At 41.5% G+C, this 17,032-nt stretch overlaps 1 protein-coding gene across 14 annotated transcripts in view; it reads left to right on the forward strand.

Annotated features, from left to right (window-relative positions):
* LOC119024385 (membrane-associated guanylate kinase, WW and PDZ domain-containing protein 2-like) overlaps positions 1 to 17,032 on the forward strand; it is an 81,429-nt gene that overhangs the window by 53,053 nt on the left and 11,344 nt on the right. For all 14 annotated transcript variants that reach the window (XR_005076456.1, XR_005076457.1, XM_037107159.1 and 11 more), the window contains exons 8-13: positions 791 to 912; positions 1,560 to 1,742; positions 6,303 to 6,832; positions 8,062 to 8,230; positions 14,634 to 14,665; positions 16,812 to 17,004. Coding sequence is in view for 12 of the 14 variants with exons in the window: in XM_037107159.1 (XP_036963054.1) it covers positions 791 to 912; positions 1,560 to 1,742; positions 6,303 to 6,832; positions 8,062 to 8,230; positions 14,634 to 14,665; positions 16,812 to 17,004 (1,229 nt within the window). In the remaining 2 variants the exon portion in view is untranslated. The remainder of the gene's footprint in view (positions 1 to 790; positions 913 to 1,559; positions 1,743 to 6,302; positions 6,833 to 8,061; positions 8,231 to 14,633; positions 14,666 to 16,811; positions 17,005 to 17,032) is intronic.

Raw genomic sequence — 17,032 nt, forward strand, 5'->3', positions numbered from 1 at the left:
GAGAGTTCAACCAGTTTTTTTCATATTGAGGCAACACGTAGATACCAGTGGGTATTTTTTTGTCTTAAATGGCCGCACATTAAATACGACCTCATGTAGTATCAGTTATGTTTACAGGCTGACTCTGAATCTTTCGGTTCGATTTTCTGTTATTTTTCACATCCTTTCCTCAAGAAGTGTGGATGAAGTGTCTCTACTTCAGACATACTGTCAGTCATTGTTCAGGATCAGTTGGTTAATTGAAATTGGTGGTCTCCTTTTTAATCTGTGGTTCCAGTTTAGCTTGTAGTGTATCTAACAGGACCACTGACATCCTCAAATATCGCCTTGAAGCAAAGCAAAGGCCATTAAGCTCGTCAGAAGTTTATAGCTCTTCACCAAAACTTTATTTCTGGTCACTGCTGGTTTGTGTTGACCAGTTAGCAAGTGGCTAGTGTGAACCAGATCAGCTACTCAGTATTTCACATGTCCACTTGCAAACCAAAAGAAATGAGCTATAGAACTGTTCAGTGTCAGTGGGGCTGCCAGAGCTAGCAACTCTTTCCCCCAACAGCGAGTCACTTGCCTCAGTGTTAATACCAAAAATCTCACTCTGTATTTTAAATGCATCAAAACTGAAGGCACTATTGTTGTGACTTTTTGTTCTTAAGTACATTTTACTGAAAATAAGTTTTCACTTCAGTGAAATTCTGAATTCAGAACTCCATTGTTTGATATTGATATTTTTCACTTGAGGCTTTGGATTACTTTCCCTTATTCCATTATTTGTGACAATGCATTGTATTTTCAGTCACATCAATCGAAGGACACAGTTTGAGAATCCAGTCCTGGAAGCCAAGAGACGTCTGGAACAGCAGAGGCAGATGCAGAGCCAGGGACTCTCTGCTCTCCCTCTGCCCACTATATACAGAGGTACACATGAAATTCTTCAGCATGTTCGGTATTTAAATCAAAACATGCTGACATACTCACAGTCGCAGAAATATGAAAATGCAAGGAGTGCAGAAAGAACATGCATGGCACGCAACATTGGTCTGTATGCCATCAAGGGCCCCTGAAACTCATGTGCTGATAGATTTTTTGATTATTCTCCCTGATGTACAGATTTTTTCTATCAAATATTGAGCATTTTTTCCTCTGTTTTCCTTATCTGTCTAACAGAAGAGGCAGTTTTATGAGTATTTGATGGGGCAGATGCACAATGTCACAGTGTACGGGGTCGAATAGAGATTTCTGGCAGTGCTGTGGACAGAGAACATGCTCGCCCCGAGGCCCCGAGTGGGTTTATCCAGACACGTGTATGATGATGTACTAGACCAGTACATAATGTACTGCCTCATCTGAGTGAAAACAGCGTATCTCCAATGAGTCAGCTAATCAGGATTGTGTCTTCATTTGTGCTTTTGTGGGGGAAAAAAAAGGTAAGATGGGTTCATTCAGGATTGAAAAAATCACGTTGAACTTTAATTTGAGGTAAAATGTGACAAATGAAAGAAGCAGCATTTCTCATTATCAGGAAAATCTAAAAATATCATACTTCAAACCCTGTCTCCCTTCAGAGAAGCCATTGTTTACGAGGGACCCAACCCAGCTGAAGGGCACCTTCCTGTCAACAGCCCTGCAGAAGAGCAACATGGGATTTGGCTTTACGATTATAGGAGGCGACGAGCCCGACGAGTTCCTGCAAGTGAAGAGTGTAATACCTGACGGTCCCGCCGCTCAGGACGGAAAGATGGACACAGGTAATTATGTGTTCCAGTGCAGCATTTTGACAACTGGTTGAGGAATAAATTGAGGTTTAGGCAAACTACAACCTGTCAGTGCTGTTACGTTAGTACTGTGTTTATAGAAATGCTCAAGCACAGGCTCATTATTTTGACACCTCAACATCATGAACCTTTTTGTGATGTTTTTTTGATCTGCCTGGTGGGAAAGTTCTGTCACATTTCTCGTACCTTGGGGTGCCACAGTAGTTCAGTTGGTAGAACGTGCATCCCATCTACAGAGACTGTGTCCTTGCTGCAGTCCGACCTGTGGCCCTTTGTTGCATGTCAGCCCCATTTCATCCCATTTCCTGTCAACTTTCTAAGCTGTCCTGTCTAAGAAGGCCCCCCCCCCCAAAAAGAAACTATTTCTTGTACCTAAAAGGCCAGGGGAGTGCAGCACAGTGTTAATTTCCAGTAAATTTGGTGCTGCAGTTTAATTTTGGCATCAAAAGTATTGTGCTTCTGCCAACTCAGAACATTTCTTAGCATAAGCACAAGTGCTTTAGTTTGTTTTATGGCTTTAGCCGGCGAAGGTCACGCTTATAGACCTCTAACATCACATCCACATTCTGTCTACATTTGTATCTTTGATATATGTGTCCAGTGATTTAGTGATATACCAAATTCAATTGAAAATTTCTTTTAAAAGATGAAGTCAATATTTCTCCGTAATAAGTGAGTGTCTCACTACTTAATCTCACATCCTTTGTTGTAACGTGGAGCGTCACTGTTCGATTAAGGAGAGATTGAGCCTAACCCTGCAATCCATTGCAAGATTTACATCACTCATTCAGAGTCTGTATTCTTGACTTCCAATCTAAACGTGTGCCAGCACATCTTCTTGGAAAAACATGGATGTGACGTTTGTGTGGCAAGTCTCTGGACTTCACAAGCAACTACAGCTGCTGATTTAACAGATTAGCACTCCAGTGCATGGTCGCAAGACATCTTTCACGCAATAATCAGCTGAATGGAAAAATGAAATGGCAGCTACACGGCAGCTAAGTAAATCTGGATGACAAGGTAATTGTTCACTATGTGCGCTGCCATGTTGCTGTGATGTCAGGTGTCTTTACAGTATGTCAGCAAACTTAAGCTAAATGGATCTTGGTTGTGTTTTTTTTTTTTACTTTGAATTGAGTCTTAAATGATTGTTATAATTGGTATTCATTGCCCTATTTTTATATCAGAAATTGAGTTTTTCTGAGTTCCAAGTTACAAAGGGTTAAATCACTCATATCAAGTCTGTTTTGAGGGCAGTGTCTCGGTCAGTTGCTAGTTGTATTCCTGGGTTGTTTGTGTAGTTTCTGTTTCAGCATATTAGGATTTTGTGGTTCTAGGATCTGACAAGTCAAGCAGTAATAAACCACTGGGTGAATTTTGTGCTCCTCATGGCCATTTCGCAAGAGAACAGTTGGCTGTTATTTTATCAGAATTAGTACAGCACACCTCCTCTTCATAGGTAGATGTTTGGACTGTGTTCGCTTCAAAGTTCTCTATCCTTTTATGACTCCTATTGGGCCTTTTTTTCCATCTGGTTCAGGAAATTTGCAGGTTTGTGAAGGCTTGCATATTTGATGATTTCACCCAGTCTCATATCTGGACAAAAGTGAGCTGTATGGAATAACCACATACACATCAAGCTCAGTTGATGAAATTCTTAAAAATGAATAACTCTCTACATCCCCAGAAATATCAGTCATCTGTAAAGGGGACAGTGTTGGCCCTTGGTGGCGTATTCGGGGTGCCCTATATTTGTGCCTGTGCAATGTGTGTCCCAGACAAGGACTTTGGTTTCCTCTCCACACACTCTCTGTCCTCTGTCGGAGCACTATAATGCTCTGCTTCTAGTGGCAATGAGAGGAGCTGATTTGATTGGCCAAAACTGACACCATCCCACACAACACCTACTTCATTAGGAGATTCATTTATGCTTGTACAGCAGCACTGCAGGTGCAGTATCACCACCCTAGCACCAGTTATCATGATATCATCAATAGCCAGTCATACACATGAACTCATGAATCTTCTGCAGATACAGACCTTAGGCCCAACAAAAGAGCTCATGTTAGTAAGAATAACAGGCTCAGAGAAGGAACTACTGAATGAGGCTTCAAAGGGCTCCAGACTAACTATTTTTACTAGTAACACAGTGGCCCCTAACTGAAAATTTTAGGAGCACAATCACAAAATTTAGGTGCGCAGACCGTAATCAGCACCAATAAATCAACAAATATTCACATTTCCTCTCATTTTTACTGTATCACTGATAAACACTTAAAATGTCTTGTTTTAAATTCTCTGTCACATTTTATTCTGAACTTTTAAAGAAGCAACATAAGAGGAATAAGGTACACAGACAGTACCATTACTGTCAGTATTAACAAACATACATTCAGAAATCATGAATGCAAAGCGATGTTCAGAAATTTAAACAAAGTATGCGCTCAGTAACCTTCCCATCCGTTAACAAATGCTTTAAATGAATGTAATATTTGGTGAAGGGTTCCTTGGCAATGAAAAAGGCTGTGTTTTACCAAAATATTAATTTGGTCTCCTCAGCACACTGATTAACAGCCTCTTGCCTTCTAAATGCATTGACACTGGAGTTGCATTTTCATTGGAGTACAGGTCACAGCATATTTTATACCTTAGACTAGCACTGTGTTTGACCGCTGTGTTATGTGTGTGCAGTGCCAGCATTACCTTCAAATTTTATGTTCCCTGCATGTTGTGGGTATCGACTGCAAAATTTGCAGTTCATAGTATTTGTCACTCTAAGATACTTTAACCAGTCACATTCACACAGCCATTCTTCACGAAAACAGTTTTCTCTGCCCGTTTTTGCCACTCTTGTGTCTTCAGACTGGGACTCATCAGCTGAGTTAGGCTTATCGGGGAACAAAATAAACATCAAGAGTTTGTTTCTCCATTGTTCGCTGAAAGTGAACACTCCCCCTCCTCACACATTAGCCACTTACAGTGCCATTCAGCATTCCCTCCCCCTCTCACACACATTTCCCTGCCACCTGTCATTCCAGATTCTTTGATTCACCCCTTTACCAGTATGAAAAAAAAAGAACACCAGCAAATTCACTAGTAGCGCACGTGCGACTAAATGTAAAATTCAGTCACACTGTCTCAAATTTTCGTCACAAAATGCCACCATTTGGTCGCAGTCTGGAGCCGTGCTTCATGTGTGCTCTGCTCTTAACCTGCGAGCTGGCCCCATGCCTGACACAGTTGATGCCTAAACAGCTCATTTAGAGCTCATTTCGTAGCTGGGAATCCTCCTTCCTTCTCTCAGCTCCAGCTTTCTGCTTTTATGTCTCTCCCCCTGCGTATCTGTTTCTCTTTTATCTGGAATCCATCTCTTTCTATTTTATCTCCATCCCTCCCTTTGTCTCCCTGACTTACCCTTTATTATGCTTCCTTATCTAACCATGTCATCTGACACTTCTCCTCTGCTTTCAGCCTCTCTGTATTTTCATCTCCTTTTTTCTTTCTACTCCTCTAGTTTTTCTCTCTTCATCCCTCTATCCTGGTCTGTCAGCCCTTTCCTTTCTGTTCTGATTTCTCCCTCTCCAACCCGTTTCTCTCTGCTCTGTGACATTGCCAGAGCTGCTCACACACACGCATACACATGTGCACACACATGCACACAAACACACACAGTCAGAGTCACACACAGACACTCCCTGGCTTAGATTAGCTGGCCTATTTGAGCCGTGTGGCATTGCTCTTAGGGATTGTGTACAGCTGTGCATGTGACATATATGGTGTGTGTTTATGCATGTGCACATGCTCACATGAATGTGTGTGTGTCCACATGTGCAGCAGAGAGTGCCTCAAGAAGTGTGAAATAGAGGATTTGAGGCAGTTGCATTTGTCATGGGGCTGTAACTTTAAAGCTAAAATCCATAACTTTCCGCATGTTCAAACTACAGCGGAGATGACAGAGAATCTAGTGTTGGGTTTGTGAAGTCGCTTCACCTCGCTGTAAGTAAGGTGAACATGACATTTAGGGTTCGGGATTGGTTGGACAACTTTTCACGCTCACACACGATCACAAACAGCAGTACATGTTAGTATTTTTCTTCCAACTGGTCACCAGAGTAACAGGGAGACATCATTATAATGCATCAAGCGTGAGCCTGAACTTGTGACTGACTGTGGATTCATTTAAACACTTGAGGTTTTCATGATTGGAGCTTTGTGGATTCCAGTGTGCACCAGATGGTTGTCAGATTCACAGAGGCACGCCACAACACTGACCCTGCCTCTCCACCACCTCTCTGCCTCACACATACTATTGTAGATAATCTGCAGTGGCAGTGAAGTGATATCTCATTCCTATGTGACACTAGGAAGGGACATCGTTCCTGCAGCATATGTTGCTACAGCATGAACTAATACTGCTACGATTCAATGTTTATGGCAGCAGACGATATTTTTGCAGGACAGTGTGTTCCCGTGTGAAACAACATGTTGTGGTGTGAGCGTGACTGAGTCTGTCCCTCTGATCTCCTTCCTCAGGTGATGTCATCGTCTACATTAATGACATCTGTGTGCTCGGTACCACACACGCCGACGTGGTCAAGCTTTTCCAGTCCGTACCGATCGGTCAGAGTGTCACCCTCGTGCTCTGTCGAGGCTACCCTCTGCCTTTTGACCCCGAGGACCCAAGTGGTGCCGCAAGCACCTCCCTGACGCCCATCGGCCTGGAGCACCGCCCCTTGGTGGTAAACGGCCGCAGCAGCTATGACCCCTACTTAGAATATCTGTCACTGAGCTCCCAGCTGCCCCCTCAGGCTCTGGCCCAGGCTGGAGCCTCTCACCCTGGGGACACACATCTGGATGGCTCATCCCTGCCACCCACCACACCCGGCTCTGGATCAGCACTCACACCTCATGATGACAACGTGTCCATGGCCTCCTCGGGGACTGCAGGGGTTGCCGGGGCAACGGCACAACCGGCAGAACTTCTGACAGTTACTATGGTGAAAGGATCGGAGGGATTTGGGTTCACCATCGCTGACAGTCCCACTGGTCAACGAGTAAAACAGGTGATGTGTGATCATGTGTATGTCTCCATTTGCCTTATAGACTAGAGTGTGACTGATATTGGATATTTGTGCCCAATTAGCAATGATCCCTCAAATGTGGTTATCAGACTTTTGTGACAAAGATATTTATATAAACGACAAAGGATGTTTTGCAGTTTACTTTATTGTCTAAAATGACATCCCTACACTGAAACATCTCTGTTCTGTTTTTAAAAAAATGACCTCATATGAATATCAGACAATTTATAAGCCAATATCTGTGAAAGGCCAATGTCAACAGATAATTTAATTTTAATTTAAACAGTCAGCTAAAGTCAGTAGACCAGTTGAGTTACACACTAAACTTGTGGCAGCAGGTCAAGGTAAATTTAATTCAGTCATTGCAACCATGTAGAAAGAGATTGAGATAATAAGAGCAAAGTGAGCTCAGCCTGTGAAGGATTTGCTATCTACTCACACAGTAATGAACAAAGACTAGACAGTCCTAAATACGCTACTGAATTAAAAAACACAATCTGCTTGCTCGGAATCCGCTGTAAGGTAAAGATAAATTAGAGACGACTAGCGATGTGACAGATGCTGTTTCTCATCCCTGTTGTACAGTAAAACATCTGCACTACAAAAACATCTGTCTTAACGGGAAATTTATTTCATGTTCAGCATTCAAAGCATACTAATCTTTCTGCAAATACAAAAGTATATTGATTATACCTGTTCCTCATGCTCAAGAATTTTCAACCAACAATCTTCATGTAAACATCTTGAAATAGTGCAACTGACTGGTTCTGTAAACCATTAAAGACTAAAACATTTCTGAATTGGTTTTGGAAATGACTAAGGTAATTTCACCCAGCTGGTAGATTTTTAGACAAATTATAATTTAATGATAATTTCAGAACTTTTTAGTTTTTAGTTTTTAACAATAGAGGACTACCACTTCAGTTGACCCAGGCCCTGGGCCATAGTGGGTCCTTTAATATAACCCAAGTTTACTAATTATGGTAGGCAGCACTTGCAATTTCAAAAATAAGTTTAAAGACAGAAAAGAAATCCAGTGGAACAAGTGAAAACAATTCCCAATTACTCACTGAAATGTAACTTGTGTGATGTAAGTCTGTCTGTTTTAAATTGTAATGAGATATTTCGGATAGAGATTAGAAAAATAAACTTGGTAAGACTTGTAGTTTTTACAAATTGTGTGACTGTGAATGTGTTGTGTTGTGCTGCAGGTTCTAGAGCCGGGCTCCCAGGGAGCATCAGGGCTGATAGAGGGAGACCTGATCCTGGAGGTGAACCAGCAGCCAGTGGCTGCAGCTGGACACGGACGAGTTGTGGAGATGCTCAAAGAGTGTCCTGTGGGAGCCGAGGCGACACTTCTCATACAGAGAGCAGGAACAGGTGAGAGACGGACCTGTTTCCTTTCTGCTGGCTGATTATTGCTTGTGATACAGTTTCAATCTTTCCTATCGCTCGTTCATAAGGGCTACAAAGAAGATTTTTGATGGTATAATTTGGGCTAAATAAATCACAAACAGATTCATGGTAAATAAAAGTAGATAGTTATTTAGTATTTTTTCATGGATAAGGCCTGTTTTTATTTTGTAAATACAAAAACATTTGTTTGCGTGGGTATAAATGTCACTTACTGTCTCAAGAAAAACATCAAATTTCAACCCTTTAATTCCTGCTGACTGTTCTTGATCTATTTATGTCAGCAGTGATGGCAAAAATGATGACACTTCTCTTAGTATCAAATCACATGTGGCAGTTTGATGCTTTTCAAAAACCAATGTAATTTTAGCAATAAATAAAAACTGAACGGTCCAGTGCAAGAGCAACTGCCCAGATAAATATAAGCTGGCCTCTGTTTGGGATGCGCAAGTATCATGTTACTGTTGCATCTTCAAATCCAGCTGCAGCTTCGTGAGAGACAAGTCAAGTAGAGTTAAGAGTGAGAGCTGAGAGAGCAGAAGAGATTTGATTATGATCATTTTCAGACCTATTCTATTTTTAAACACATTGAAATCACAGTGGCCGCTTGTTTGGATGTTATACAAGTCTCTAGATGAGATTTTATTTTTGGAATAATGAATAGTTTAGAAGCTAGAAGAATAATTTTGCCTGGTGCAAAACTGGGCAAGTGATTACAGTATTTTTTATATATATATATTTTTTAAATTACAAAAGTGTTTACCTAAAAAGCATTAGAATTCAGGATTATTTCACAGAGCGATGATTTCTGTATGTTTGTTGAAGAAAAAAAGGAAACTTAGAGGAAGGAAAATGGACAACTGCAGGAGCCAAAAGCTACAGGGCAATTTGTTAAGACACAAAAAATACGAAAAAGACAAATGTGTGTTTTCCCAGTGTGGCTTTATCACCAGCATCCCGTCCGTGTTTTTCACTGAAGCAGACCAGAGCAACACAGGCAAGTGTTTGAAGATACAGCAGTCAAAAGCTGGTGAAATTCAAAATGCAGTGGAGAGTTAGGACGAGAGGTAGAGTTTGTCTCTGTGGGTAGAGATGGCACCAACACTGCTGTGGGGAAGTGGTTTCCTTCCCACTGGGGCCACTCATCCTCAAAACAAATGCAGTTAGTTTACTGTAATGTGCTTCGGACTGAAATGACTGTGCAGAGTGTCATCAAGCTGTCAAATAAGATGCACTGGTTGGCATGAGGCTGTTTGGCTACCTGTACCGACTGTACTCTGTGTAGGGATTGCGCTTTGATTATACAAACAGTCTTATCACGGTGTTCTCGATTGTTTTATTCTAATAGGTCAGTTTGTGTGTGACACTGGGTGAAGGACGAGTGTAACGAAGAGAAAATGTGAAGGGAAAAGCTGTAAACGAAATGTACACAGTATCATTTATGATCTTATCTGACTACGTTTACATGCACACTAGTTCTCCATCATTATTTGAATTGTTATTATTATTCCTTTTTGCGATGAAGACGTGTGGTGCATTGGAGGCGCATCGCAGTGCGGACATGAAAGATTCTGCCTTGATGTCATGACACAGCGTACTTGGGGGCTTGCAGCCTACATAAAAAATTCAAACAATAGCAACAATTATGAACCTTGTTAAGTTAGCCATCTGCAACCTTAAACACTATAGCGAGCACATCTGATCAGCCGAGGATTAAGTGAGTGCACTTTGCCATAAAGTTATGAAAGAGATGTGTGCAGCAGAGTCATCTTTCAGAACGTCTCCTGTCTCTCTGTGCTGCAGACGTATTTATATTTTGTTTTTGTAATGTTTATGTACTGAGATGGGTCACACAGACAATTATTTTGCAGACATTTTCGTGGAGTGATTTTTTTTTTTCTAAAGGCATTTAAAGATGGATTAGATTTATCTTGATGGAAAAAGTAGCCATGTGCAGTAAAGCAGAAAATTGAGGATGCCATAAATTGACAGCTGAATCATAATCGAATCCCATCGTGAGGCCCGTGAAGATTCACCCCTCTGTGGGATATTCGTGTTTTGATATGCAGGTTTTAGGAACATTCTTTAGACATCTTTACAGCTCAGTCAGAATATGCATTTTAATTGGGTTTTTACCACAGTTTGCGACACATGGCTCTGTGTGTTGCCTAGCCAATAGTGCGCAAAGCTCAGGTAGAGATGCATGCACAAAAGAAAAGCCCCCATTTCTAGTTGGAAGGAGAATGGCACCTACTTCACTAGGTTTTTGGATATGCACAAATATTGCAATTCACACCGTTTTGAGGAACAAATATAAGAGGCTGTGTTTGTCGATAAGAGTTTGCACAGCTGGCTGTAAACAGGAATTTTAGTGGAATATTAATTTTAGTATGCCATTAAAACAGGGTTTTCCTGGAATAAAAGCAAAACCGATATTTCTTTTCTTTTCTTCCTTTCTTCTTCTTTTTTACGCAAACGTTAGAGGTGTGAATCTTCATTGGGCTCATGATTCGATCAGGATTTACCTGTCAACAATTCGAATGCACACTGATTCTTGATGTATCTTAATCAATGGCATCTTCAGTTTTCTATATCACTGCACAGAGCTACTTAAGCAGTTAGATACATCTGAATTCCCTTTTAATTGAGAAGGTCCTTTAAAAATCCAGTTTTCAACTCAACTATATCAACTTCATATTCATCTCTGTGTTTTGACTGACCACCTACCATCCAGTCTGTGTCTGCATATTGGTCTGGAAAACAATGAATTTGGATCTTTCTCACAGTGGCACCATATTTTCTCCTCCACCCACTTAAAGAATTTAATTCTGACTTATTTTATTATTCGCTGTGTAAGTTAGAGAATTCAGGACTAGTGGTTATTCACAATAACTGTACGTTGAATCCTAGGAACGAGCTCTGTGTTGTACTGAGCTGCTCCACACCTGCTCACCTTTAATTTTCTACACATTTTACCTTCCTCTTGAAGTGAAAGTAGGAGATAGCCACACACCCTCAATCTGAGGAAATTAGATAACATAGAGTTGTATAAAAGCATAAAAGGAAAACGAGAGACACTGTCATAGTAGGGAAGTTAGAAGTGCTGAGTTCTTATTATACCACCAGAATGACTTGGAGTGTGTCCTTTTTACAGCCTCTGCTATTTCCTGCAAGATTGGCCACCTGCAAGGAAATTAGATTGCACAGGTGAAAGCTTTATTTGTTTGACATGTGCTCTAGCACTGATTCTCTAAAAGGTGTTCTGGTCACAGGGTCAGAACTTGACTTCATAATTACCTATACTACTGAGCCCTCAGCCATCCAATGAGCACACACACTCAACCCTGCTATGATTAACCGTACAGCACCTTTCAAAAGCCTGGATCAGAGCTAAGAGTGTAAAAAAATCCTGTCATGTGGCCTTTTAAAGAGACAAAGTTCATAAGTTCACTGTTTGATTTTGATGTGCCACCCTGAAGCTTTGCAGTTCACATTTATTTTGCTTACCTAGCGGTGAAGTCAGTAGTTTGTCTCGGTGAATCGCCAGGAGTCGAGAGTTAATTTGAATTGTTTCTGAGATGATAACAGAACAATAAATAAGAATTATAGGTGTGTTCTATTTTGCATCGCTCCTTTTTTGAGGATGGTATTTAATTAGAGATGAAAACAATCAGTCTATCAGTCTGTTGCAGGCCTGAAAGGCAATCAAAGACATAAGCATGATACCTCAGACTGTCTGATGCTGTAGGGCACTGGTCTCGACGGGTCTGGTGTTAAATCAGCACAGTCTCCAGGCTTATTGTAGATTATTGACCATTATAAAAGATGTATTGATTAACTGTTGCCTGCTCCTTGTGAACTGATTGTGTTCTGTTTGTTAGTCAGTGAATTATGCTCAGTTGATCACATGACTGTGATGTGCACAAATGACTCGAGTCTTTTCATAGAGAAAACACCAGCTGCATATGTGATTGCATGGATGTGTAAGTGAGCAGCTGCGATCAAATGCTGTGGCACTGAGCATCTCATGACCGTGTAGAGCCAACAGCTGCCACCTGGTGGTTAACTTTTGCAAAGACGCACCCTCATGTTTTACTGTCAGACACGGCATTTAAAAAGGATGCTGAAATTCAATACACAAATGGGATTGCCCTATGCACATTAATGCATCATCACATGGGCATATGCACATCTGTATTCATATTTCCACACAGCTTGCAGTAAATAAATGCTGAGCTGAGTGTGCTAAATTATCTCCCTTCCCCCAATTCTGCCATCTCCTCCTTCAGCCTCACCAGTTTCTATCAAACAACTCAAGACAACGGCCCCGCAGGGACTATCAGCCTGACACATCAGGAACCCCTCTGACTCTGTGTGTGCCTCTCTCCTCTCTGCAGGGTGAAAGAAAGGACAAGGTCTTTTTCAGTGACTCACATGTGCAAAATGTCAGGAATGTTTAAGCATGTTTGTGTTCATGGATGTTGGATTTCTGTGCAGAATATCAATGGAATTCAGCCTGCACACATGATTTCAGATGTGTGACTGAGAGCGTCGGTGCTCTGTGTAACACAGACAGGGTGTTAGACTTCCGCTGCGTGCGTGCGTGTGTGTGTGTGTGTGCGTGCGTGTGTGTGTGTGCGTGTGTGTGAGACTGCTGTAGCGTGGGCTCTGTGCCAGAGTTGCACTGAGCTCTGGTCGTGTTCACAGCTCCGTCCCCTGACATCCCAGATTGAAGCGGAGCCAACCGCAGACTAGAGACATTTTGCACCACCAATGAGGACGCAGATCATGGCTGTGGAAAAAACAGTGTCAGGCCACGCAAGCCAATCAGGCTGATCTGAAGGCCATCCAGAACTCAGCAGGCTAGTCTGTGAGGCCGGCTCGCCAGACTGCCTGACCACTGACTCGTGAGAGAGGCCACGTGAAGTCTCTCCACTAGTCATTCATTTGAATTCATCAGCATTCACACGAGTCCGCCACACATTCGATACATATGCCGGCGAATTGTATTAGCATTTAAATTAAGCTTAAATGCATCTTAAATGTGGGAGGACAATTGCCGTGCAGCTCATACTCATTTCCTTCAGTGGGTCATAAAGGAAAGTTTCCTGAGTTATTAGAATTCCTTAAAGGCCTCCCTAAAGGCCTGTATTCCCTGCAGAACATGGTTATTAGTCCCAATCTTCCGTGGAGCCCTCCCTCCTCTGCTGCCACTGTGCTGAATCATTTCAGCACCACGGACAGCTCTCCTCAAACCACCAGTCATTCTTATGGCATTTTTGGACCGGAGGGTTTTATTCCCCTTTTCCTCGTTTTCTTGTGTCCTCCTCCACACTCGCAGACACAGCAGGGACAGAGGACATTTATTTTTGAAAATGGAAAAGATTTCCTCGCAGACATGATGCTTTAGTTGGCAGATGGAGGAAGACTTGGAGACCATGAATGCAGGAAAATAGACGATAAAAGTCTCAGAAATGGAAGAAATTAATTTCAGTGGGGTTTTTTTTGTCCTCACATGGGCTGACAATGATCTGTTGTATTTCATTTTTCCCAGATCTCCCCTCGCTCGCTGATTTTGATAGAAAGTTCTGCCGTTGTGCTCCGCTGCTAAGTGCTCTGGCCTTCATCTCACACATCTAAAAATCAGGCAGATGTGGTTGGAAATATCCGGTACTCTCTGACATTTCTCTGGAAATCTCATAAATTAGAGATGTCAAGATTCTCTAAAGACTGTGTTACCTACTTCTGTTAAAGGATTCATCAGCGCTGCTGCAGGGGGCTAGTGTGCTTGATGAGTGTACTTGTGTGTTTCTGTCCACATGTGTAAAGATTCAGACCTCGTGTGTATACAAGGCAGCCATTGCAGTGGCAAAATGTGCGTATTTGGGTCTCAGCAGGATCTATGTTGTGTATGTCTTTGATTTAGCGGAGTCACTTGGGAGCTGTGCTGATGAGATTGTTGTTGTGATGTAGAGAGCTCCCTGCTTCCTACATGCAGATAAAATATGACTTACAGAGAAAACTGTGTGCATGTGTGTGTGTGTGCGTGTGTGTACGTGTTCGGGGGAGGGGGCCTGTTCTTTTGCCTGCAGCTAATGATGTAATTATGTTGAAAACAAATGCAACAACCAGACCCGTTTAGGAAGAGTAACACAAACAAAGTCAAAACAGGAATATGAACTCGGCAAAGAGAGAGTTTTTTCACACGTTAAGGAAAGATGATTCAACATTCCAATATCTTATTTAAAGAAGCATTCGCTTTGTAGGTTTCATTATAGTTTGTGTGTCTGAATTTTGTTGTTTCATGAGAGATCCACAGATAATCTGAGTCGGAGGTCTGCTAACTGTGTTTTTCTCTTTTCTACCTCAGGCCACATCTCCCCGTGGAAGGCCTCCAAACAGGTACAGTGATTGAACCCAACGTGTTTCTGCTTGTGTGTGTTCAAGTGTGAGAATAAAAAGAGGCAGGAAGAAAGTGTGCGCCGCTGAACCAGATTTGTTTGTTGAAGCAGGGAGGTAGAGGTTGTCACTGGTGTCTGGCTTTTGCTTTATTGTGAAATGAGGCAGCCAGTCCTGACCTGCTTATTGGGTTTGATCATGTCAGATCTCACACCTCAGCAGCTGGGGGAAAAACTCCTCCGATTTATTCTTAAACTGCACCTGCTGCTGCTTGTGCAATCAGCAGGCATTCATGTTATTAGACAGAATATTCAGCCATAATGTATCTCGTCTCATTCATGTTTAAATTGTGAATATTGATTTTAATTCATTACCATATCAGCCCGTGGCCAAATAACCATTTTTTTTATTGCATAATTGAGTCACTGAATCAAAACATTTAACATAACTGAATCATACACTTACTCATGATAATACATTTTTATCATATTTGGAGTCTAATGATCATTTTCTATCAGTGAGATTACCTGTTCATCAGCATTATTCTTCTGCGCATACTTTAGGCGTTACTGTCATTAAGGTTTGTAATGACTTCCATAAAGATAATTAATTACTTCAAACACAAAGTCTTTATTTGTCAAAGTATGAACATGAGTATCGTAAATTGATCTAATTTTTTTACTGCCTCGACTGGGATGTTCTGCCAACTATAGTTTGCACATTGAATTTTTATTACTCTTTCTGACACTACACTTTATTCCTACACTTATTTGAATGGTAGTTCTTTTATCTTATTACAACAATTATGGCCATAGTTGAATTGTTTTTCCTATAGAATGTCAAAAAATTAAAAGGTGTGCATCAAGATTTCCCAGAGCCCAAAGGAAATCGTTGGGAAACGGAAGCAGTTTGAGAACCAACAATCTAAAACCCAAAGACTCTTCATTTACTGTCATAATTGACAAAGAAAACAAGACTTTACCATTAAGAAGTTGAAACTAGCAAATATCTGATATCTTGCCTAAAAAAATAACAATGATTAATCAATTATCAATTATCAGAATTGTTGGTGATACATTCTCTTTCAACCAGTGAATCAACTAATAGTTGTAACTAACAGCTTTGTTTTGAAATAATAAAATCAGTGAGATGCCACCAAGAAGACATGCACGTCTGCTTTGAGCATGATCCTCCACGTACCCCGGGTACACTTAGAGTAAAGTAAGGAGACAGCTTGTGTCTTCAGTGAGGGGAAATGTGCATGTGAGTAAATTAGCTTTTTTTATGGCAAAAACATATCAGCCACACCTTATTAATCCAAGCAGTGTTTTATTAAGGTCTTAAAATGTATCTCGAGGGGAGAGGCAGTAAATGTTTAAAAACATAATCATATGCAGCTTGCAGTTTTAGAATAATTGGGGGATGTAACATGGAGAAATAGAGCAATAAATGAGCTGAACAACACCCGGCCACCTGAGGACACCTGAGTGCATCACAGTGCAAATGTTTCTGATGAGGTGTCATATACTGTAGTTCAGAGGATGTGATAATTAATAAGCACACTTCCAGCCTGCCATGTCACGGGTCTCTGAAGCAGCAGTGACAGTCACAAGATTTATTAAGACAACAGCTCAACAAATGGAGAAAATGTCTCCAGGAAATCATATAAAACGTTTTATTTCTTTCTTAAAACTGAAAAGAGGCTGTGATGGACAGGATTAATGAGCCCCATTAAAATTATGTTTTCCCTCATTAACATTTCCCACATGTAACGTTATTTTTAGATGCAGATTTAAATGCATTTACTGGTCGGGAAGTGGTTTAATCATCTTAATAATGTTTTCACCATTATTCTGTTACTGCTGCACATTTGCTTCTGCCTCTTGTTCACAAAATCTATACGTCTAAGACCCACCGAGTTACCAGCAGCTAGCCTCACACTGCCCTTATTTGAATAAAATTGCCGCCTTTTAGTGCCACCTCCCCCAGCTGTACCAAAATACCACGGAGACAACAGTGCAAAGCCAATTTTAAGGTCAGGAAAATACCAAATGGTCGGACCGTTGCCTGTACTGGTTGTTTCGCTGCCATGAATTATAAATCCACATATCTTAAATCAAACAGCAGTTGTTGTTATTTTTTCTTGTAGTTGCCTGACCAGTGGGATCCCCATGGCAGCCCCCAAGCAAACCTGTCTGGTCCGGTTTTGCCACCTGGCACACCGTTCCCAAACCAGCCACAGCACCGCACGTCTGTGCCTGACTCCACAGAGGGCTTCGATCTGAACAAACCCGACCCCTACGACCTTTATGAGAAGTCGAGGGCTATCTACGAGAGCCGACGTGAGTACTGAAGTTTAGTTCACGGGAC

The sequence above is a fragment of the Acanthopagrus latus genome, chromosome 8, assembly GCF_904848185.1.
Source record: "Acanthopagrus latus isolate v.2019 chromosome 8, fAcaLat1.1, whole genome shotgun sequence".
Classification (NCBI taxonomy): Eukaryota; Metazoa; Chordata; class Actinopteri; order Spariformes; family Sparidae; genus Acanthopagrus; species Acanthopagrus latus.